At 38.3% G+C, this 25,878-nt stretch overlaps 2 protein-coding genes across 2 annotated transcripts; one reads left to right on the plus strand and one right to left on the minus strand.

Annotated features, from left to right (window-relative positions):
- Positions 1-477: 477 nt before the first annotated feature.
- On the plus strand, positions 478-15,136 carry si:ch211-163l21.10 (basal body-orientation factor 1). Its single transcript, XM_058398705.1, has 12 exons — positions 478-629; positions 785-1,037; positions 4,160-4,225; positions 6,918-7,061; positions 7,931-8,011; positions 8,150-8,220; positions 9,410-9,554; positions 11,533-11,885; positions 12,212-12,352; positions 13,423-13,527; positions 14,489-14,554; positions 14,939-15,136. The coding sequence occupies exons 1-12, from the start codon at positions 586-588 to the stop codon at positions 15,021-15,023; spliced, it is 1,554 nt and encodes a 517-aa protein (XP_058254688.1). The 5' UTR covers positions 478-585; the 3' UTR covers positions 15,024-15,136.
- Positions 15,137-15,278: 142 nt separating this feature from the next.
- Positions 15,279-25,709, minus strand: aldh6a1 (aldehyde dehydrogenase 6 family, member A1). The gene is made up of 12 exons (XM_058398704.1): positions 25,554-25,709; positions 24,983-25,024; positions 22,929-23,003; positions 22,070-22,231; positions 21,820-21,898; positions 21,260-21,562; positions 20,863-20,984; positions 19,172-19,361; positions 17,961-18,142; positions 17,681-17,860; positions 16,110-16,208; positions 15,279-15,857 (listed from the first exon to the last, which is right to left on the minus strand). Exons 1-12 carry the CDS (start codon positions 25,590-25,592, stop codon positions 15,753-15,755), a joined length of 1,578 nt encoding a protein of 525 aa, XP_058254687.1. The 5' UTR covers positions 25,593-25,709; the 3' UTR covers positions 15,279-15,752.
- Between the last annotated feature and the right edge of the window lie 169 nt (positions 25,710-25,878).

Here is a 25,878-nt window from a genome sequence, read left to right on the forward strand (position 1 = left end):
ATTCAATGCTTTCTGATCATTTGAGCTGCAAAGTCCAAGTCCCAGAAGCCTTTCAATCGATTTTTATTCTCACATCTGCAGTTCTGCATGACATTATTTAAGAATGACATTGTTTGACGTTGTTTGAGGGATATATTATTTGTACATGTTTGAGGGATATACAATGTGTAGATTCTTGAGTGTGAGATAAGAATACACCCTGGATGGGACACCACCTCATCGCAAAAACACTGACCAGTTACATTTGGAGTGAGTGGAATATTATGTGCGTATCACTTTATTAATTTAACTATTTTAATCTAAGTTTAAGGGTTTTTTTCCCAAAACATTCCTTAAAATTTACATTCAAGGTGCAATACACATGTATTTTGTTTATCTGATGTTTGCTAACAGGTTGAGTTTAGCTAATGAAAAGGTTGCGATTAGCTAATGCAAATCGGCACGAGGAAGAGAGATCAGGTTCGTGCCTGCAGCCCTGACGGTCTCTATGGTAACAGCTCTAAACAAGTCAAAGGAACTGAGAGGTGCTGTGTAGCTTATACTCTATACTGTATACTGTCTTAACTAAAGCTGCAGTTCAAAAGTATGCCGAAGAAAAAAGTGAAGAAAGGAGGAAAGAAAGGAAAAGGGTGAGCAATAATACAAAGTCCATTAAAACCTTTTTTTCCCCCTCATGACTGAGATCAAAAACTAACGTAGTGTACTTATATTAAACTTTTCTGATATATTTCCTTTTTTCTGAACTGTTCTGCTACCTTTTCTCATATCAAACATATTTGTCTAGAAAAACAAATAAGGAGAACAAATCGAATTCCAACACGGATAAGGAATGTGACACTGACAGGGCTAAAGCTAACGCGGCTCTGTGGGAGGCTCGGCTGGAGGTAACGGAAAAATCGCGGGTGGAATATCGTGAAGCTGCTCGCAGACTGGCCCGGGAAAATGAAGGGCTTACAAACCAGCAGTACAGAGCCGAGAAGGACACTACTGACATTATTGCTTTTCTGAAAAAGCAAGAACTCGAGAAAGATGCACAGGTTAGTTTCTAAACGCTGGGTCGCGAGCACAAACACACGAGCGCGCGCTGGATTTTATACAGGTGTAGGAACAACCCGTATGAGGCTGTGCTCCAATTCTGAAGTGATCATCACTGTGTCCTACTCCCTCTGTAGAGGGAGAAAGCAAGAGAACCAATTAAAAAAAAATCACTTGAGCGTTATTTCATAAAGCCAAACTTGTTATATTGTCACGCAATCACAGTAACTTTAACAAAAAAATTCTCGAGGTTTCAGTTGCGTTCACACTGTTAATCCGATTCAGAGCGAAATTAAAATGTTTGGTTCAACTCAACTCACAGCCAAACAATCTTTTTCCAGTGTTCAGTTGTTGTGTGTGACATGAATATTTGCCCCAAAAATCACACAGTGTAAAGCAGACTTTGAACTAGTCAAAAAGCAGAAAATAAATAAATTAATAAATTAATCGATTAATTAATTGATTGGTTAAAGGACATGAAGAGCTGAAAATGTACAATTTCATGAACTAATCAAAAATGGCCACAGAAAAATGTAAACTAAGCTTTCATTAAAAAAAAATCCCACAAGCATGGAGAATGCAGAATTACTGATCAATAAATGACAGGCTAATTATATAAACTACTTTTAAACACTGTGCATCACATCTTATTTTTATTATTTTTAGTCCAACTATCGAGTACACATCACATTTTTACAGCACTACAGCTCCGTCCTTTGGCTTAGTTTCTCACAGGTCAATTTAACAGCTTGCAAATTGCTTTCTTGCTGCAAACTGCATCATTACTCAGTCATTCTCGGATTGCTTTGGACTGCATCTGACTGCAGCTGCTGTGTTCATGGTTCCCTTAATTAACTGTGCTGAGAGGGAAATGCACCACAGTTCGATTCAGAAGGACTAAGCACTGCATATGTGGAAGCACTCTTAGTAGCTGCCATTCAGAGTCTGATATTATGGTAAAGACATGAAACTTTATTTGCAGCAGCACGACATTCAGCTGTTGTAATCCCCTATTAGTTCCAATTTAATATTACTAAATAGATTTCTCACTGGATTTGACCTACACTGAAGCCTGCTTACTGCGAAATAATAACCCTGTACTGGATAAAAATCTCTGTTTGGACAAGGAGCCACAGGATGGAGTTTCACGACAGAAGGGATGGAAATTATTTATTTAGTTAGTTTAGTTAGTTAGTTCAATTAGTTCAATTTGCTGATTAGATATCTTTGATAGGAAGTATAAGGCAGTCCAGTAATGATTTACATTATATAGATAGTGAGTTAAATTTAGCTCACCACATACTGTTTTGTTTCTAGTTATCTAGCTAATATTAGCCATGTAATCAGTAATTCAGCTAGTGGTTAAAGTTATTTAGGGAGCTACAATAATAGCTACATTCTAGTTGTTAATATTGGTTAGAAAATGAGTAGGCAGGTTTTATAGTGGTTAATGTTAGTAATGCTAAGATTGCTAGTGGTAACCCTTAAGAAAATTATCCATGGTTTTACCATGGATAATTTTCTTAAGGGTTTGCAAATTTGCAAACCGTGATTGTTCCATGTTTTTTTTTCACAATGCTAAAAACTATGGAAACTGTGTTTACAGCCATGGTTTTAAAATGTTGGTTTCAAACCACAGTTACAACATAGTAACGCTGGTATAAACATGGATTTATCATAGTTACTATGGTATGTGTCATGCAAGCACTTTACCAATGTGTACTCAGTCTTATGCACTTAATAATAAATACCATGTAAAAAAAAATACAATGAATCAGTAAGTAATATAGCATTAATTCAAATGAATCATTAAATAAATAAAATATTAAAACAGCTTGTTAAATGAACAGATAAAAGCTGTCTCCAATTTACCTGCATATGTCAAAAATAAAGAGGCTGGTGGAAGAGGAGCGAGGACTTTTGAAGAAAAAGGGGTGGGTGGGTGATGTGTTTGACAAAAAAAACAGCAATTATACCATCTTACACGGCATAAACATTATACCATATAGCACTTTAAGAAAAAGGCACAAATAGGATAGACATTTGTCTGAACTTGCACAAATATGTTTTGAAGGAAAGAATTCACATTATACCTGAAGTGTTGAAACCTAAAAGCCTCAACAGATACAACAGATACAATTTAAATTCAAATTCAGATTCAAAGTGTTTATTGTCATTTGCACATTCAGGAAAACAAGTTTCCCTCTACCACAAAGGAGCATACACAGGTTCCACCGAGATTTGAAATTAGATCGCTGGATTCAGAGTGCTAACCACTACACCATGGAACCAAAGGAACATTGAGAATCAATAAAGTATATCCATCCATCCATCTGTCCATCCATCCATCCATCCATCCATCCATCCATCCATCCATCTAGTTGATGTCCAGTGCAGCTTACACATTGTTTAAATCACTTACAGCTTGCTTAATATTTAAAATGTCCGTGCTGGACAATACTGGCCTATACCACCCCACATAGTCTCATTTATCCCCAACAGCCTTTTCACATTTCTGTGTATCACAGACATAGGGAAGCACTTTGGACTACTACTAGTTTATAGCCAAAGACTCCAAAGGGGTCTACTGCCTTGTAACATAGGCTATGACAAAACATGTCACCTGATAATGAACTTCAAGATTCAAGATTCAAGAAGCTTTATTGTCATTTCAACCACATATAGCTGACGCAGTACATAGTGAAATGAAACAACGTTTCTCCAGGACCTGGTGCTACATAAACATACAACAACAAGTTCAGAACAAAACAACACCACAGAGCTAGGACAGAAGATTGTCTTAGCCACGTAAAGTGCACATTGTGCAGCTAGGTACAAACAGAGCATAGACAAGACAGTGCCAAAGACAATAAATACAAGAAAGACAACACAAAAGAACAGGACACTTAGCGCTGAAAAGAAAGAAAAGAACGTGTAATGGAATGTAAGTGAAATAAAATAAGAATAAAAATAAAATAAGAACTTACATAATACTAATAAATATGACAAGGTAAGTTAATAATTGGTTTTAGAAGTAGCCCATGGCAGATTTTGGTCAGAAGATGCACTTCCAGTTGTGTCCTGGATATCACATTATTTACTTCTAACTTGTTTGTTTCTACAGATTGCTGCATTGGAAGAACAGCTAAAAGATGAGAAATCAAAAGCCCTACAGGACAAAGAGTTTTTAGTAAGTATTCGCAAGGCAGAACACTGCCAAATGTTTTCACCCCAAATGAAACAGTAGTTGTGCAATTAGTCCATTAGATGGAAGCATAACAACCACGGTGCAAGACCAGGGCGTGACCAGACAGTTTACTGACAGCAGGTCAAGAATTGCCACAAGTCATTTTTAATGACCACCTTTGTCAGCTCAATGAGTTTTTAGTGGACAGGATTCTGCCGTTAATAATACATCATGTATCATAACCTATTAATTACACAGCCTGTCGAGGGGCTGCCCTGTGCCCACAGGAAAACACAAAATATAAGAAAATGTGTTTCTCCCAACAAATATTTTTCTTATTTCTAATTATACTCATGCTTACTTGGTCCATTTGTAGTGGAAAAACATAGCAAGCATAAAACTTTATAGCAGTTCCAACATTTGCAGTCATGTAATCCCCATTCTATGGCATCATGGAGCCTGTAATTAAAACGTGAACTGGTATGCATCAGCCGGTTCAGATATATGCCAAGCTATTCATCCCTTATATGTCTTCTGGTTTGTTTGTAGCAAATTACAAATGTCAATTTCAACATTATTATTATGTTGATGAAAGCTTTTTTATAAGCCCAATCCCAGAATGTGAATACATTGCAAGGATTTTAAAATATAATTTCAAGTAGTAGCTAACCGCTTGCACCAGCTACGGTCTCTCTGAAATGTTTTAATTTAGAGTTAGAAATGCAATGCTTTGGTCAACAGCTGTTTTCCATTTACCATCTTTTACTTCATGCGTGTAAAAATGGGTCCCAATAAGTGTTAGGCCGAAAAAAAGCATGGTCTGGACAAAGTTAAAACATGCCCCTTTTTAGACACTTATGGTAATGTCACATTTGCCCATGCAGCATTGTTCTGGAAAACACATTGTTGTGGTGGATTTAGATGTGATTTCATTGCCAAACAACTGGAACTCTGCACTATGATAAAACACTTCATGTTGAAAATTAACTTAGCTAATGGAAACTCTCTAATTCAGTCATAGAGAGTTAAAAATTCGGCCATTTGGTTGTTATTGCTTTTTTCCCAACAGTGGGCTAACATGTCTCATGAGCTCAGAAGGAAAAGCAGTCAGCCAGAGTTTGTTTCATCAATGCTTTTCCAGCTGCCCTTGCTACTTTTGACAGCAAGTATATGTGATACTTAAACAAGGAAGGGAGAAGAATAAAATATAAAAAAACTCACTCTGCAAGCAAAGTTGTTTTTTTTCTCTTCATTCATCTTATGTAACCACTTTACCCTGGTCAGGGTCATTGTGGATCTGGAGTCTATCCCCGGAAAAGTGGGCATGAGGTGGGAATACACCCTGAATGGGGTGCCAGTCCATTACAGTGCACCGTGCATTTTTTCACAATTTAATATAGCAAATCAACCTACTGGCAAAAATACAGAGGAAACCCACACAGATGTGGGGTCAACACGCACAGAAACATTAACCCAAGCCTAGGATCGAACCATTTGTACCACCCTTATTTGATACTCAAATTAATATTCCAAATCTTCAACATTAGGTAACAGTGAAATGTGTCAGTTACTGTGTTCAGTTCTGTGATTCTCATTGTATATTTTTAACTTAATGATGATTCAGTATATGAATAATTTAGCCACACCTTTCCTGTTTGGCTCATGGAGCAAATAACTATCAAGACTGGAATAATGGTAGTAGGGTTATACTATAGCAAGTTAGTGCTTTCATGCATGATTTCATACCTTGCAGTATTGTGAAGTTGCAGGCATTCTATGTTCAGATCATACAAGCTAATATTGAATGGATTTTATATAAACTACAGCATAAAGTACACTTTTTTAGTAGATACACACTGGCTTACTGCAGTTTTGAGGTCACCAGTCATAAATACTACTAGAGACTATTGAAGGACAGATTCCTACTGTCCTTCACTACTTATCAGGACAGATTAATCATGTAAATATGAGTGTCAAGGTGCATAGTTATATTGAAATCACTAATGTTTTTTTTTTTATTTTAGTAATGTGCACTAATGTATACCATATAAGCTAATGGAAACTTTCTAAATCAGTCACAGAGAGTTGAAAATTTGGCCATTTGAAGTTTTCTTTACTGTGGCATAGACTTTAAGTCTATGGCATAGAAGTTTTTTATGCTGAGTAGAAGGTCACATTGTTGTTACATAATACCTGTCCATTTTAGTTTTCCCACACTGTCATTGTCGTCCCTGCTGCAAGTTATAAATGCTGTACTACACAAGCCTGGCAGAGTCATTGTTGAGCAATACCGAACTCTAAGCCCTTCATAACCAACATGCGGTCCATCCGAGACATGAAGCAAAAGGTCAGACTCCTGATTTGAAACTGTCGGCTCTGCCTGGATGCAGTGATCCATGAATAGCTCCAGTAGCTGGCGTTTTTCCGGTGGGCAGCTTAGAATGTTCTCCTCTGGTCTGTATGGACTGGCCATAGGCCATCCAAATGTTCTAAATCTTACTCCAGCGGTTGTAGGTCTGCCCTCCCACAGTGATTCTGTACATACAAGTGCTTCTCAGAAAACCGATCATCCCTCTATTCCTAGCTCTGCAACTGCCAATTTTTATTTTATTTTTTTTAAAAGACAAGAAGGCCATCCCTGTTATCAAGATCTCTGGGCTTCTAACCACTCATTCATTTTGATTGGCTATTGCAGGTTGCAGAGTATACAGTGAAGATTAATGAGCTGGAGGAGAAGTTTAAGAAGAGATCCAGAGATTTTTCCATGATTCAAGGGGAGCTCAAGACCATCAAGGAGTTCCGCAAGAAGAAAGCTCATATGGAACAAGAGTTGATCACTGTACTGTTACACAACACATTACAATTCTGTATAGTCCTTGTACAAACTGCTCATGAATACACAGTAGGCAAAAGATATCTAGAGAATGGAAAATAGCATCGAAAGGCATTCAAGAAAAACCTTCAACCTGAACACATTAAATTTAACTTCTGAAGTTATAATGACATTAATAGGATTAAAAAAATCACAACATAATACCATAAAACAAAAGCAATTCTTTTCTCACATTTCTCACTGTTTTTCAGCATCATTCAAAGTCATATGAATGAAATCCAATGTAGATATAATAGAGACAGAAAATGCAATAAACAACTACACAACTCTGAGATATAACAGAAAATTGCCTGGTCACCAATTTATGAAATGACAAGTCAGATAGCATTAATTAGCCGTTATTAGTAGGAAAGTTGAAGCTTTGTATGCTTACTTATGTTCAGGAGATGAGCCAGACTAAAGGAATAAATTACTGCTACATTCGGTAAAGATGAAACAACGATTAAATGACACACGCCATTTTAACAGACAGTCGATTGTCATTGTGGATAATGTAGAAAACCAACAAAAAAGAAAATAAACCAACATGTGGATAAAAGAACTTAAAAATTATTAGAAAATAAAAACTTGGATGTTATTCAAGACCATATGTTAAATATAAAGATTAATATCTAATCAGGGAGGAAACTTCCCGAGGAGAATAGCATTCTTAAACATTCTCATGTTTGTTTTCTTACTTTAGACAAATTACATTTTGAAATCACTCTAGTTTCTGTTTTTCTGAAAATCATTAGCATTAGCAAATGACAATACACTCATTTAATACTCATTTAATGGGTTAATACATCATTCATATTTCCTATTATATTTTCTAGATGAAAGAAAGCATGTACGTTGCTGAGCGTGAACACAAGGAGAGTCTTGCAAGAATGGAGCATAAATTTTTCATTGAAAAGGTATGTATCTAAAAAGTGCCGAAAATGTCATTGTCAGTTTGGAGAACTTTAAATAAGGAGACTCAGAGAGGAAGATCTAAGCTTTTTAAAACAGGACAAAGAATTAGAATAATCACTTGTTTATCTTCTTCCATCTAGGTCTGTTTAGAAAAGGAAGCAGAGCAGAAAATTGCCCAGCTAGCAGAGAAAGCCCACAATGAGGCAATTGTGTGAGTGTATTCTCTGTGCATCCTCCCCTCCTCCAATTACAGGATAGTTTCAAACAGCACCATCATACCGAGAGAGAGAAAGTAAATAACTTTTGTAGAAAAACAAGGTTATTATCATGACCACACCAAACCTTTCCTCTTAGAGATAGTATATATCACCTAAGCCAGTGATTATATCCTCTGTTCTGCAAACAGTGTGTATGAATGTGCTCATGTCAGAACATGTGTGTGTATGTGTGTACAAGTGCAATTCGTTTGGCCACAGCAAAAGCCGTGTGTTAGTTTTGGGTCGTTTACCAAAGTCATGGCTGCAAACCTTCTAATATCTTGCTTCTAGATGTGGCATTGTGGCTGTGAGTCTTTCTGCCAAGGAGTTTCCTTTTTTTTACGATCATTTTCTGACCAATGGACTATCCTGCACCTGTTTCACTCCACCAGGCATTTGAGGTCAACCAAATTAAATTAGATGAGTCACGGCTAAGTAGAAAGAGAACAAGCCCAATGTCAGTGGTTCAGTCATACTGTTCATCATCTGCTCACTCCTTTGACACCTTTTTGCATCAGTATATACTGGTGTAAGAGGAGACTGTGGTATTTTTGGATTGTTTGAAAGGGGGGATGAGACATACACCATATGACCAAATGTTTGTGGCCACCTGACCATCACAAACATCTGGACATTCCCCAAACACACAATTGTATAGAATGTTTTTGATTGTAACTTTACAATTTCCCTGCACTGGAGCTAGGGCACGCAAACATGTTCCAGCATGACAACACCTCAGCATACAAAGCAAGCTCCATGAAGACATACTTTACCAAGTTTGGTATTGAAGAACCTGAGTAGCCTGAACAGAGCCCTGACCTCAACCCTACTGAACACCTTTGAGATGAAGTAGGACACTGACTGCACCCCAGACCTTCTCACAAAATCTCAGTGCCTGACCTCAGTAATGCTCTTTTAGCTGAATTGGCAAATCTCTTAATGCCAAAATACTCTAAAATGTACTGGAAAGCCTTCTAAGAATATTGGAGGTGTCCACATACTTTTGACCATACATAGTGTATTTCTATGCTAATTTTGTAATAGTTTAATGTATGCAAGCTGGTGAAGCATTCTCATGTCCTATGAACTGTTATGTAGGTAAACCTCAGGTCTGCTCTTTTCCCTTCTGATCAATTTCAACAGGCAACTGGATAATGTGTCCCGCTCAGTGTTTAAGGAGAATGTGCGTTTGAATGAGGCACTTGGATATCACTTAAAAGAGGCAGAAGAGCTGAAAAGGAGCAATAAGGCCCTGATAGAGGAGAATGCTTCTCTCATCCTGGATAAGGTATAATAATTACAGAGGTCTACCTCTGCCACTGTACAAACCACCACACTGTTTTCTGCAGGTCTTAATAAAGCATGCAAAATTGAACTCTAATAAATATTTAGCTCTTTAACCTATGTTTCCTCCCAATAATAAATCTAGAAAAAGCACACATTTCACAGAAAGACATGCAGTTTCCTATGGAGGGATCCCCATCCCAAGCTCTCAATGACAGCTCTGTATGCAAGTAGTGATGCCAGACCACCATCTTCTTATTATAGATAATAGGTTTATTTGACAGCTTGTGAGGACTAGAGACCTTTCCAGTGTCATCAGAGACATTTATGCTCTTAAAATGTAATTAAGCTAACAACTACATATATATAGCAAGTCACTGGAGTCACTTATTCACTAAGCCGTGCTTACAATAACCTAAAGAGGACAGTGGGGAAGTCTCTTCCTAGCCAAAAATGACATATCAAAGCAAAGCTACTTTCAGAAATAATGAATAGCCAAATTGAATTTTTAGGTCATGTTCTTATTGTGGTAGTTCCTGATCTCTGGTGGCTTTGCTTGCACATAGTATTTCCCCCCTCCGTTTATTTGCACTGGACTGTATGTTTGACTTTGCTTGTGGTGGCTCTTTCTCCTCACCTCCACTCGAGGAGCCAGTCTCCTGTCTCGCTGTGGCCTGGCACTCTGCACACTTTCCATGACCCCAGTACAAACACACACACACACACAGCCCTCTTGCAGTGTTCCCTCTGGCTTGCAATTAGCAAATATCTTATCATACACACACATACTTGATTTCTACACTTATGCACAAACTAGATGCAGTACACTGTACTGCTTATTATCCTATACATGTTGTACACTCATGGAGCACTGTATTAGATGTCCACCTACTCATTGCATAAAATCCAGCAGCTTCAGGTAATGTTAACCTATTCAGAATGGGCGAAACATGTGATCGCAGTGATTTTGACTGTTGCAGACATCTTCTGGGGTTTCACATACCAGTTTCTTGAGTTTACTCAAAATAGTGCAATAAAAAAAAAATAAACATCCAGTAAGCAGACTGTGGACAGAAACACCTTGTTGTTCCAACTGATTGAAGTTGACAGAAAGGATACAGTAAGTCAGATATCCACTATGTAAATTTGTGGTGGCCAGAAAATCATCTCAGAATTAACAGCATGCTGAACCTTGAGGAACACCAGAATACCGCATCAGTTTCCAGTTCTGTCAGCCAAGAACAGAAAGCTGAGGCAGCAGTGAGCATACACTGACCAAAATTGGACAGTTTTAAGACCGGAAAAACGCAGCCTGGTCTGATTAATCTCGATTTCTGCTGAGGCACACAGATGATAGGGTTAGAGTTTGAGACCAACAGCATGAATCCATGGACCCATCTGCCATCTATGTCAACAGTCCAGGCTGGTGGTGGTGGCAGGATGGTGTCCTGAATGTTTTCTTGGCACATTTTGGGCTTTTAATACTAATCAATCCTCACTTGAATGCCACAACCTGTTTGAGTATTGTTGCTGGCCATGTGCATCCTTTCATGGCCACAATTTAGCATCTTTTAATGGCTATTTGGGTTGGATTTTGACCCTCTCTAGTCAAGCGCTGACAATAGGTCTTATTTAATATGTCTTATTAAGAATTGCTGTCCTGTTGTTAGGTTAAACCCCACCCAAGTCACAGGTTTCTTGCATATTGGAACAGGCTCTGTTCTAGGATTAGAACAATGGGTTCTACAAACTACTAGAACAATGGGTTCTTTTCATCTTGCCCTCAACCCTGACTAGTGTCTGAATCCCTACTGATGAAAATCATTCCCATGAGATAATGATCAGGCTAATAAAGGTTTCCACCAAAAGTAGCATTTAGTGCCAATGCCAGAAAGTTTTGGTCTCAAAAATCCAGTGAACCTTATTTTGTTTGATCCTTCTCTAATATGCCTTTCGAAAATTTTGACCCACTGTCCTCATAGGAAACAAGCAAGCTAATGATTACAGACAATGTAGCTCAACTTGCAGCCCAGCGGAATGAAATCTCTGAGCTGAAGGCCCGAGTAGCCAGTTTGGAGCAGGAGCTGGCCCTCATGATAACCAAGTGTGAGAAGAAGAATGTGACCATGCAGGAGCAAGCTGTAGTTAGTGCTCAGGCTGGCAAGGTGGAGCTGGAGAAGCTGCAGAAACTGCTCGCCATGCGTGAACGTGAGATGGGCCGAGTGAAGCGGCTTGCACGCAGCATTGTGGAACAGCGCACCCAGCTTGAGCTCTTCTTCCATGAGGCTCTAGCTCAAGTTAAGCAGGAGATCATAACCAGCCAGATCCACTACAGGTATAGGAACACCTTAAATTTATTACATGCACTGAACACATGCTTGTACCAAACAGATCATGGTAAATTGTTTAAGACTCGTTTAAAAAGATAATATAAGGGTTTCCAAAATAGCAATTGAGTTAATTGCACTGGAAAATGGGGCCTGATATTGTTGATGTTGAATTATAAACTCTGTATTTCATACAAACTGACCAGATCGATCAGAATATAGTCCTACTGCTAATAAACCTAATTACAAATCAAATGCAGATAATAAATAAATTAAATGTACAAATCCGTAAGATTTGTAACTCAGTATATGCTCATTGTGCTTGTGTATAAAGACAGGAAGCAATGGAGGCTTATCGTAAACGGATGAGTGAAGCACGGTCAGGGAGGAAGGAGTACCCCCACATACGCACCTTTAACAAAGCTCCACACAGCACCAACAATGTTTACAATGATCTGGAAGAGGCTGAAAGATGGTGAGTTGAAAGAGATCACTGGAAAAGAATATCTTTTCTCCACAGTAATCCCTGAGTAGAGTGCATTATGGATTTTGTTTGTTTTCTGTCATAGGAAACAAAGTGTTTGAAAAACCTTATTAAATCAAATGTATAGAACTGTGCTTTCACTTGACTGTTAGACATTAAACCTAATTGTGCTGAGTCAGGGCATGGTATTGCACCAACCAAATAATTCACCAAGATGCCAGCTTAGTGGTAGGGCACACTAATCTTCTTTGGATGATATTTACCTGGTTGTGGCCTGTATGTTGGCTTGCACAATTCATTCAAATCTACAAGCTTTTGCCATCCACGGGATCAGCAATCCCTGGTAGTCCTGTTGTTTACTGTGAACAATACCGAGTAAATCTTTGAAATGGTTGCGTGTGAAAAGTCCAGAATAGGAGCTGTTTAAGAAAAACAAAATCACCACACCTAGAATGAGCAATTTAGCCATGTTGAGTATTTAAGATCACTTTAAGAAGACTCAAGTAAATACTAAATTCGGATAGAAAGGATAATCTGCTCAAAGTTTATCATGTGACAGTGTATGGCCAAAGGTTTGTGGACCCTGACCATCACACTCATATGTGCTTGTTGAACATCCCATTTCAGATTCAGTGCTGTTATATTACACTACTGAGGGTGCTTTCTTCTAGACGATTGACCATGGCTGTCGGGATTTGCTCATTCAGCTACTGATGTTAGGCGAGAAGGCTTGGTACCTGATGTTAGGTTGAGGTCAGAGCTCTATGTGTAGCTACTCAAGTTCTTCCATATGAACCATGTCCTCATGTACCTTTGTGCACATGGGCATTGTCATGTTGGAACATGTTCAGGCCCCTTAGTTCCAGTGACAGAAAATTGTAATGCTACATTGTACAAAGATATTCTACAAAATTGTTTTCTTCCAGTTTTATGGCAATGTTCTAGGGAAAGAACCACACATTAATGTGATGGTCAGGTGTCCTCGTGCTTTTGGTCATACAGTGTAGTTGATTTTTTTTGGGAATGAACAAATGGCAACTCATCCAGCAGTTGTTTTTCAGGAGCAACCTGCAGAGCTCAAAAGTGGACATTTCTGATCTGACCTGGGAGCAGAAGGAGAGGGTGTTGCGGCTTCTCTTTGCTAAAATGAATGGTCTGAAAACAAGGTAAAGATTTTTGAATATTTGACATTTATCATTAATTATTATATAAATTTAAGCACATTTAAGTCAGATATTTAGGCTTGATAGGACCCTCTTTCCAAAGTAATGCAGCTCATCTTCCAATCTGAACTTCTAAAAGCACAAACAATAAATAGCGTTCCAGGATTTTAGTGCAAGTTAAGCAGTTAAACCGGCAGTAATTAACCACAAGCCATCTTTTCATCACACTGCTACTCACAACTGCCTGCAATACAACAGAAAAATCCCAAGGCACAGTGAAGTTTCCATTCACAATCTCTGCAGAAAATTATGGCTTTAAATGTAGCCATGTGTGTTCAATTTCCTCATTTCCACTTCTCCCATTTCAATTTATGACCCATAACCACTGATCTGGAATTACTGTTAAAATACCCCCAAAACAAAAACAGTGTCATCAAGCCTGTTATTTCAGTTTCACACTAAAGACTGAACAGTATAGAGCCTACTTGAGCAGTAGAGAGAGGAAGCATGAGGGCTGTGGGGTAAAAAAATAAGGGTGCAGTGGCCACAGAAGCATGTCTTTGGTATAAGGCATCTGGATCCAGAGCTCTTCATGCACAGCCAGCAGCTTGTTTAGCACATTTAAAGCACTTGTGGTTCTCTGGAGACAGCTAGAGACATCTTTTTAAAGTGCAGAAGATACAGATCTTATGCAGATGTGGGTTGACATGAACAATTTTGTAGCTAATGGATAATTAGTTGAATAAATGGATAGAAGGAAGGAATTAGGACCGGCGTGTTTATTTATGTTTACTCTGAGAGGGATGTGGGTTCATTTTGTTCTGTTGATGTACCCAGATGAGCCCAGTGGTATGACTAACCTAAACTAACCCTTAATGCTGAGAAATTATATTACTCGTGCATCCGCTGTCTTCATCCCCTTCAATGCTTTTCATCTTATTAAATGTTTTCTGCCCTCCTGTAGGAGAGCAGTGCAGCTTCCAGCTCTATCACCATCCTCCGAGAGGGACCAGAAGGACAGAAAACCTGAGTATGAACAGACATCCTTTTACTTACTTGCTGCAGAATTAATGTCTTTGAGTTATTTTCTCCTTCAAAGGAGGCATGTTTACCAAAAAGATGATCCTTGCCATGAAATAATCATGATGTACACACAAGGAATAAAAATGAAAGGCCCATTTCCTCCAGTATTTGGAGTGCATAAGAGGTGAATGTAGCAAAGAAAGACATTTATGTAACATAAAACTAAATATTCCTGTCTGAGTTTAGTTGATCTGTCTAAATGATCCAATATTTTCTAATTAAAGTCTTCCTGAAAATCAAAGTAACGTTTGACAAACATTTTAAATCTTCTTCATTTTTATTTTTTTATAAGTAGTGTAAAACATCCTGCCTTTCTCTTGGCATTTCACAGAGCCGGAGAAGAAGAATCTCCCATGACCTTTATAACCCAGGCACCCATGTCCAACATGACTTCTAACCCCAGCGGCCTGCCATAACTACCAAGCACCTCAACCTGGTTCACCTTACCCCATGATTCCACATAATATTTGACCAAACACAAACCGCACGAGTTAAGTATTTATCAGAAGGTAATGGCTTGGTCCTCTGTGTGAATTAAATGAAAGCAGCATTGCTTTCTATCTGGTATATAAGTAAAATCTATGTTAACTTGTATTAAAATAAATAAATAAAAATCACCTCAATTACTCTACATGTCTATATACCATATAACACATTAAAGTAGTCCGGTATGTTTTTTAAAGCTTATATTTGAAACACATTTTAAAAAGGAAGGAGACCACCACATAATGTGATAATGTTGTATGATGTAATAAAATTGAAAAGCATTAATGCTTTGCCTAGCCACATTTTTTTAGGCTGTAGATTTCTTTGCATCTGTGTAATCTTCAGTGAAAAACAGATTCCAAATTTCAGTTACCAGTTGTTCCACATTAACATGTGGAAAAGCAAACGGCGCTATGGAAAGAAATATAGCAGTTTTGGACATACTGTAGTAGGGATCAGAAAGTTGAATAGTCTAGTGGAACTAGACTATTTGTCTATTTGTCACTGATTAAAAATTTCTATACTAGTAAAAATCCCTGTAATTGGTTTAAAATTTCTACACTAGTAAAAATCCCAAGTCACTTTATACCCGTCTGTACAGCAAATGCTACACTTCAGGGGCTTTGAGAGAGGTCAGTATTTGGGTGCTCTCTTGAAATTTAACGTCCCATGGTTGGCATGGTAACTGCTGGAGATTTTACGGTAGCATCCTCTTCCTTCCACTGTGAAGTAACAGTTTTGATCTGTGTGTAGAACTGGACGCCCTGCAATGGCAAAACAAACAAAATGCTCAGAAATCAGTCCAAACACTGAGTATTACTAATCGTGTATTTGTTTCTAAAGACATTATGCAAAGGGATAAAGGGATAACTTGGGTTTCCTCCTATTTAAGTGTTTAGAAATACATTAGTGTTATGTAACACTGGAAGAGGTTTCCTGTAAAATGTCTAATAGATCTTTATACACTGTTAATTTTGCTTATTATTAACTGGCATCAGCAGCTGAGATAGGCTTACCTGTTTGCCATAGAAATTGGTATCACCCCTGAAAGAGGCCCTAGAGCCAGTGAAGGAGAACATTGGAAGGGGAACAGGAATTGGTACATTCACTCCAATCTGAAGGAAAAACCGTGCATGAGGAACAGCAGTGAGAATCAGACGACACACTTCCCCCCCCAGATGCCCTGAGGCTGCCCCAGACACTCACACCCCAATGCCAGTTAAGAGAACACAAATATGTCTCCCTCTCCATCCCACAGCTGTATATTGCAGAGAATTGCTCCAGTCCCCAAGCGAGAAAGATGGGTTGCTCAAAACCAAAGATTAGCACCTGAACAACAGTGCAATCAACATGTTCACACAACCAACCTACCTTAGATCAGAGCATCTGTCAAAGCCAATAAAATCCCAACAGCACCCAGATGTATGACAACTTTTTTGGTTGTTTTTCCTTTTCCCACTTGTTTGCTAGAAAACCGAGGTAGTCAGTACTTAGAACTAAACCTCAATTTACTTAAAGTGGAAACTTTGCTTTAACGTTTAGAACATAAAACTATATATTGCTAGTGAGCCTTGACTGCTGTGTATGGAAAGTGCTGAACAGCCAGCTCATTCAGTGACACGACAACACAAAGCCAAAAGCCACAATCATTTTTTTTTTGTGTACCCGCTGAGAAGCAACGTATGCATAGGGTAACTAAACGAAACATTTTTGTTGGGGTGGGTGAATACTGGAAGTTGGCACTGCTTCTTGAAATGTCAAAAATGGCAGTGAGAGCAGTCTCAGTAGGGGAGTGATGGAGCCAGAGTGAGGGAAGGAAAAAATAAAATGGGGAATACAGTAGGGATGTCTTGTCCATTGAGGTTTTGGAGGCCAACTCATCTCATGGTCATGTTCACCATGTGGATCGCAAACACACGACACACCACAAACAAACAGGGAGAAGGTGTGTCATTTATACACAGCCACCAGATCAACAGGTTGCACGGAATCCCTTCTGGACGCAGTTTCAGAATCTTCACCTGCAGGAGATTTCTGAGGAGCACTGTGTTTTGATTAAACAGCACATATTTGCTGTGAGCTATTTGGAGTCTGCATGTTGTGAGGTGGCAGTAAAAGTTTTCCCCCCCCCTCTGGGTTTTTACTCAAGGCAAACAAGGTAATCCCTGCTTTGGAAACATGTGTATTTTTTTAAGAACGTTTGTGTGCAAGATATGGCAGCTGAGGACAGAGCGTGGACAGCTTGACACTGACTGGCTTTCTGTGGGTTAGAGGAGAGGCGCCAAAGGGCTTTTACACGTTACATTTACATCATGTTCTAATATTGACTCTCTGAGAATGCCTGAAGTGCCTCACCCTGAATGGCTTTCATAGGAAGGATGATCACACTAGCATAACATTTCAACAAATTTTTACATAAAATCATTATTTTTGATTTTTCGCAAAACTAAATATTTCACAAAACTTCCTTTACTCTTTAAACATACACTTTGGGTTATTGGGCAAGTTTACAATAAGTTGCAGAGCAAATTTTGAAAGACATCTCTTATAAATCAGTTATCAGCTGCAGTGCTAAAATTCCTCTTACCTGGCCAACATCCACCTCATGGGTGTATTTGCGAGCTACAGCACCATTGGTGGTAAAAATGGCGGTTCCATTTCCATATGGGTTTTTATTGATGATACTGATGGCTTCATCCAAAGTGTCAACTTCTAAGACCACCAAGACCGGGCCAAAGATCTCCTCCTTATAGCACTGCATGTCAGGCTGGAGGGCAAAAAGAGAAAACAAGTCACTAGAAATCAGTTTAACAGGTAGCTCAGCAGCTGCTCAGATTTTCACCGATTTTCATCCATAAATGACTCACTGTGACATTACTGATGATGGTGGGTCCCACAAAGTTGCCATTCTCAAAGCCTTTAACGGCCACATTCCTGCCATCAAGCAGCAGTTTAGCACCCTCATCCACTCCACTCTGGATGAGTCTGTTCACACGGTCCCTGGCCTGAGGGGTGATCAGGGGGCCAATGTCAGCACCTGGCTGGTCACCTAGCATCAGAAAATTAAATAAATAAATAGACAGTTAGATAGACAGGTAGATATTCACAACTTCTTCAAATAACCTTAAGAAATGGACAGGTCATGTGATGTGCATTAATCTAGGACAATCTCCATTATAAGGATTTGATGCTAGTTGCTTTCTTTTGTTAAGCAGTAAAAGATTAAACTTTTGTCTATTACTGTCCCACACACATGGTTTAATACACCAAGGCACTCACTCCAGAAGCTGTTTTTGGGTTTTAGCTTGGCTACCGCATGGAAGTACAATGTTTTTGGCTAAAACAAATTTTCATTTTTACATATTTCATCTTTTAATTTTGCCTGCTTGTGTTACTTTCATGTGCCCATACCACAAAGAGTGTTTCAAGTTTGTGGCATAAGCAAAAAACACGTGCTTCTCTGCTTTGGCTGTACTGAACATGCAGCTGGGAGAGGTGCGGCCATGAAGGCTTGGGTGGTCTACTGGAATGCACCAAGAAGGATAAAAAGCCATAGCATGAAGAAATGATGACAGAGAGGAGACCAACGAAGGACTGAGAGCAGATAAAGGAAACACTAGTAATAGAGAAGAGCGAAAATTCTGACAATCATTGTCACTCATCTGTCGTTTAAATTCTCATTCTGTCTTTTCTGTTTACTGTATTAGTTATAAGGAAAAGGAAAAATGAATAAATACATACAAATGAAGCCATACAGTTACACAGGCAGAGAACACGGGAAAGTGAAGCTTTAATACTAAAATACTTGAAGTACCCTCAACCTTCATTCAACAAGTCTGATTGAGAGAACAAAAAATTATATGCATCTGTTCTTTAGTTCGACAAATATCCAAAGTTTACTAGATTTATTCGCTTTGAGTGAATAAACAAACAAGAAATAGTACAGCTCCATTTCAAGTCTGATTAGACCACATTATTTACCCATTTATTAAAAAAAAACAAAAAAAACATTTGTATTCAGTTACATCCCTATTAAGTATCATAGCTTTCTGCCTAAACAGATACAACATTTGCGTACCTGCATTGACACGCAGGTTCTTGGCACGCTCTACCAGTTCAGGCAGCCAGTTGCAAGCTTCTCCAACCAAGACGGCAGTGGAAAGTGCCATACATCTTTGACCAGCTGCTCCAAATGCAGCACCCACCAGCTGGTTCAGAGTGTTCTCTTTATTAGCATCGGGCATTACCACACCATGGTTCTTTGCCCCCTGGTCATAAGGACAGAACAAAAAGGAGATCAGCTCTACAATTACTCTTAGAGCAGAATCTAAGAAAATGTAAATGGCATATAGAGACCAAGCCATATTCAGCTTCATTCATCTATCTTACTACATGTACAATTATGGTTAAACAAACAATTTTTCTTTATTTACTGGAAGCTTAAACCAAAAAAATTTCTTTATTCAGCCATTTTGTGGATAGCAAGCTGACTTGCTCCCCCTGTGTTCTGTAAAGGAGATTTACTGATTTCTGTGTCTGGGGTTATTGCCAAGTATTGAGTGAGTATGTACAGCGCACGCGCACACACACACACACACACACACACACACACACACACACACACACACACACACACACACACACACACACACACACACACACACACTCGACACGTTTACAAAACCAATAGACAATAAATTAAGTATACACTGTGACATGGTTTCAACAGGCTTTGTATTGACAAAACGCTTGTATATCATTTAAGCCATTTATTCATTCTATTCTACTCAATTCATTAACGGTTGATTTAATTTCTATGTCCTTTACATGGCAGTCCAACTAAGGAAGAGAAATTAAAATGATTAACACAAAGTATTAAACCAGTAACATTTAAACAAAAAAATGTATTTATAATGCCTTGCCTTCTATAATTTTTAACTTTCTGTTTGTATTGAAATTAGCATTGTATACATAAAGCTTCACTCCATTTATTTTTAAATCATGACCAACATTAATATCAAAGATAATAGCAGATTCAAAATACACAGTCAGGCTTAGCTGGAGTATTTTAACCTTGAATATCCATTTCATATCTAATGCTGCCACCCACTGGCTAGAAACTGTAAGACTGACATAACACATATGGCTTCTTAAATATCAGGAATATGTGCCAGTGCTCCACAAGAATGCAGAGATGCCAACATTGCTAAGAAGAACATTCTGGCAGGCAAAGAAAAAACTCAGAACATTCATCTGTTTTTTTTTCTTCCACAGACGTGCACCAAGCAACAGCAAGAAAACTGTGAGACAAACGTGTGGTGTGACAGTTACTCAGTAATAAACAGCTCCTTCATTTTACTGGATAAAAAGACTACAGTCCCACCCTTTTGGTTTCTCCTGGCTCAGGAGAGTGAGATTTGTGAATTCAAAGTTCAAAGTTCATAAAGTTCATACACCACATGCCTCAATAGCTAGGCTTTTCTTTCAGGTTTTCACGCATTTGTAGTTCAAACAAAGCTTTAGCTGAAATAGTAGAAAGCTTTGAGGTTTTAAGGGCGCACATATCCCTATATCAAGGCATCAAAAATCATAAACGCTACGGCTAAACTACAGATGTTAAGAATAGATCCAAGACAAATAGGTTAAATTTAGGTAATTAGTAATTTAGTTCAATTCTTGCCAGATCAACCAAAGCTGGAGAGCCAATGTGTTTCTGCTTAATTTCAAGACTTTAAAACTTTAAAAGTTTGTAGGTTATGTGGGACTAACCATATTTGACTGCACTCGCTTGCCGTTTTTGGAGCCTCTCTCGTAGATGTACTCTCCTGCCTGGTTGGAGCCAACAAAGCTTATGGCTTTTATAGCAGGGTGATCACAGATGAAGTTCACAGCTGCAAAAGCAGACAAAAGCAAACATAAGGTAAAAAGGATTCTCACATAGACAACAAAACCTTTCATAAGTGTGTGAGGACTCATTTACTACCCTCTGAAAGAATACTTTTCCATGCCTTTACAGATCTTCAGTAACTGGGCATTTTAAAAACATCTAGTATTAGGTCACTGGATAAAAATACTAAGCTTTTATACAACTCAAGGGCTGCAATACTATAATAGATTGTGATGGCTTTGACCTGAAAACAAGTCATCACCCCTGTGAAATTCATACCACTGTGCTGGCCGTGGATGATGTTGAGTGTGCCATCTGGAGCTCCAGCGTCCTGCAGCAGCTTGGCCAGCATCATTGTACATCCGGGCACACGCTCCGAGGGCTTCATCAGGTACGTGTTCCCACAAACCATGCCCATAGGGAACATCCAGAGTGGGATCATGGCAGGAAAGTTGAAAGGGGCAATACCAGCACAGACACCAAGAGGTAGCCGGTATGTGTAGGTATCCATGTCTTTAGTGATGGAGGGCAGAGTCTCCCCCAGCATAAGGGAAGTGATGCTACATGCATGTTCTACCACCTCTGGAAAACAAGACATAGAGGAGAAATCACTAACACATACTCAGTCTTAGCTAGCATGTTGGGACCTAAAAGGTACACATATTCTTTAATTATTAACGCTTTCAGAAAGACCATCAATATTTTACCCTTTAAAGCCCAGGTTCACCACTAATACACAACAGAATGGATACATATACACAAGTATAGGTTTTCTTCACAGGAAGTCTGCCTCCTGGTATCCATGACTGGCCTTTTGAAAGATGATCCTCAAGACTTACGTAATCCTCTGAACACATCGCCCTCAGCATCTGCCAGTGTTTTCCCCTGCTCCAGAGTGATCAGCTTAGCCAGCTCTTTCTACAACATGACACACAAAGTAGCATAAATGTGTATATTATCCCGATGTAAGCTAGCATCCGGCTGCTCATGATCAGAACCTCTTGGGTTATTCACAAATAAGGTTATATCATTAAGTACTAATCAGAAGTATTGTTGAGGTCTGCAGCACAACATGTAAGGATGACTTACAATGTTGTCTTTAATGAGCTGCTGGTAGCGGAGGAAAACCTGCTGACGGGTCAAAATGGAAGTCTCAGACCAAGAGTGATATGCTCGCGAGCATGAGTCCACAGCAGCCAACATCTCCTCCTGTGTGGCTTTAGGGACCCGGCCGATCACCTCATTGGTGGCCTGAGAGGAGGAGAGAAATATAACTTGTAAATACTGAACTTAAATATACAGACACAGAAAAAGCCACTAAACATGAAAACTCCCAAACTACAAAACTGGGAATATAATCACAGAACAAGAATTTCTCTATTCTATTTGCCCACAAAAGTATCACACAGCTACACTATATGTCCCGACAGAGTAAGGTAAGGTAAGGTAAGGTAAGGTAAGGTACCTTACCTACAGAGTTGATGACTTTTTGGCCATACAGTGTACTTAATCCTAATTGCATTTTATTGATGAAACATCAAGTATAAATTTGAATTTTGGACAAATATAATTGCATTAGTATCCTAAAATATGTTGATAGCTGAACATGACCATTAGCAAGGGTACAGTGAGAAAAACCTCAGTAACACTAGACCAAGCAGATAATCTGAAGTTAAATGCTACATCAAATCTTATCTAGAAAGAGAGAAGTACATGCTGTTGATTACATTGTGCAAAAGCCCTTGTAACTGGTTAACCAGCCACAGTAGACTTTGAGGCAGAAATTAACATGATTTACACCAACCACCACTTCTAGCAATGGCATTTTAGGCTTACATTTACACGTAAAAAGATTAGCTCCCACTGTGTTATTATGCTTCCTCATCTGTATCTGGACCTGCAGAACCAGAATGTCAACAAGTATAATAATATTAATGTGTTTACTCACAGGATTGTGAATGTCTAACCATTCTGAACTCTTGGATTCAACAAACTTCCCATCAATAAACAGCTTTGTGGTAGGCTGTAGGAAAAAAGGAAGGAAAATGACGATAATGTCACAGGTTAAACCTTTATTAGACATGTTTACTGTAGATTTTTCCCTAAAAACTGCTGTGACAATGTAAAACACTTTCCTGTACTTATCCCAGGACTCCCATATCCGTCGTCAACCAGAAAATTATTCTCTTTTGGATCTATTAAAGGTTTCTTTCACATGCTGACTCTCAGTTTTTCCCCTTGTTCATTAGGGATCTTAGTCTTAAGGCATATAAAGTATAAAGTACTTAAAGTATATAAATTAATTTGGAACATACATAAGGATACTATGTAGATTTTCTACACATTTATCCACCTAAAAAAGTTCCATTGTATGCATTCCTCTGTTGCAATCAAGTCAAAAACCCACCTGACATTTGCCAGAAGAAAAGCTAACAATGTTAGTTATGTTACAGGTCATTGATAACAGTTTGGAATAGCGCAGTAATACATTAGCACGTGTGCAGACAAACAGGTTTCTGTGGACAAAATAGAAAAGCCACGGTTTCAGATCAATTCAGTGAATATTAGTGTTTAACTACATTGATCAGGCATAAAATTATGAGCACTGAGAGGTGAGGTATTAGGCAGCAAGTGAACATTTTGTCCTCAAAGTTGATGTGTTAGAAGCAGGAAAAATGGGAAAGTGTAAGGATTTGAGCGAGTTTGACAAGGGCCAAATTGTGATGGCTAGATGGTGTCAGAATACACTGTGTATGACGGGTCAGGGCTGTTCTGGAAGCAAGAGAGGCAACAACATAATATTAGGCAGGTGATTATAATGTTATGTCTGATCGGTGTATATAGTCATTAGCGGGAAATTGGTTTACACACTACAGCTTTTAAGTTTATGTTGTATTGCATACTTGGAGGAGTGGAGGACTGTCTATAAATCTATAAACAAAATCCATAGTTCAGCCTGTTGCAATGACAGACTCCATTTTTAACCATAAGCCTAACAACCCTAGTTAATGGCCATCATCTGTGTCCATCAGGCAGCATGACCAGGAAGGTGTGCTTTATGTAGTAAAGTATAGTCGGAAAGGAGATCAGAATCTTTTTAATTATGCACAGACACAATAACATTAAAATAGGCATGCATTGTGTATCTGTCAAAGCTCATTTTAGAGCCTTGCTAACATATATACATACACACACACAATATATATATATATATATATATATATATATATACATACATATACATACACATATATATATACACATATATACATATATATATACACATACACATACACATATATACACATACACATATATACACATACACATATATACACATACACATATATACACATACACATATATACACATACACATACACATATATATATATATATATATATATACACACACATACACATATATACATATATATATATATATATACACACATACATATATATATATATACACATACATACATATATATATACACATACACACATATATATATATATATATATATATATATATATATATATATATATATATATATATATATATATATATATATATATACACACACATATATACATATATATATATATATATATACACACATACACACATATACATATATATATACACATACACACATACATATATATATACACACACATACATATACACATACACACATACATACATATATATATATATATATATATATATATATATATACACACATATACATACATACATACACACATTATATATATATATATATAAATAAAATAAATAATTCAAAGTATTGTTACTTTGTCCTTTGCTCAGAGGAAAAAGGGAGTGAGTCATTTGGGAGCCAAATGAGTCGACTCTTATTAGTAAGCTTAGGCAAATGATTTGACTCCTTGAGAAGTATCGACATTTACATCGCCAATTCACACATAAAGCATTTTATTCTTCTTACAATTAAGCTCTTATCCGTGTTCACTGACTCACCACAGAAGAGGAGTAACATCTGTGTCCCAATTGAAGAAGTACCTGTATGGATATAATGACATTTTTAGGAATGAATGGGAGGCAGACAATACAGACTCAACTTAAGACCAGGTGCACATTATAGAGCATTAAACTAAACAAAAGATTTGGAAAAATATTGCAGAATTTTGTCTCGGATATTCGTTGTGAGTTTGAGCTGAGGAAAGGCCAGTTTGTGTTCCTTGCTTCAATAGAGAACGACGAGGAAAACCGACTTAGATATGACTAGCGCTTTGGAAAGGCATGCCGGCTTTCATAATGAAACCCACGTGACAAGAACCATCCTAGAGACATCTGACGAGTGTGTTTCAGTCATCACTACTTACATGAGCAAGTGCACTTCACTCTGACGTGAATACGCACGCAGGCGACGTCCCAAATCACTAAAGTACTAAGTAGTATGCCATGTGTAACGCCATGTAGTGCAGGAGCTTGTTACTATTGTCACTTTGCAAAGAGGACAAGAATAGCCATGTCGTTGCAAGTCTGCGCCCTTTTTGCCTTTATGTTTTACACGCCTCGTTTTTCTTACCCTCTTCTTTAGGAGAGAACGCACTGTTGTCGCTGCCATGACAGAAGTCAGAGAATTTGAAGACCTCCCAGAAAGAGTAATTCAAGCCAATGCGGTCAGCCCGTGCACCCTATTAAACTTCTCCCTTAATCTACAGCAGCTTCAGAATGGAACGGGGTAATGACAGGGCACGAGCATTGATTGGTCAAAAACCCATATACGCCCACAAAGCAAGGAAGATGATTGGTGAAGCTTCCGGAAACAGGAACCAATAGCAATCCGACTTGTTGGCAGATTCGTCACAGACTAAGTAAACGAGCAGTGATTGGTCTTAGTACAGGGGTCC

Source organism: Hemibagrus wyckioides, linkage group LG09, assembly GCF_019097595.1.
Source record: "Hemibagrus wyckioides isolate EC202008001 linkage group LG09, SWU_Hwy_1.0, whole genome shotgun sequence".
In the NCBI taxonomy this organism is placed as follows: domain Eukaryota; kingdom Metazoa; phylum Chordata; class Actinopteri; order Siluriformes; family Bagridae; genus Hemibagrus; species Hemibagrus wyckioides.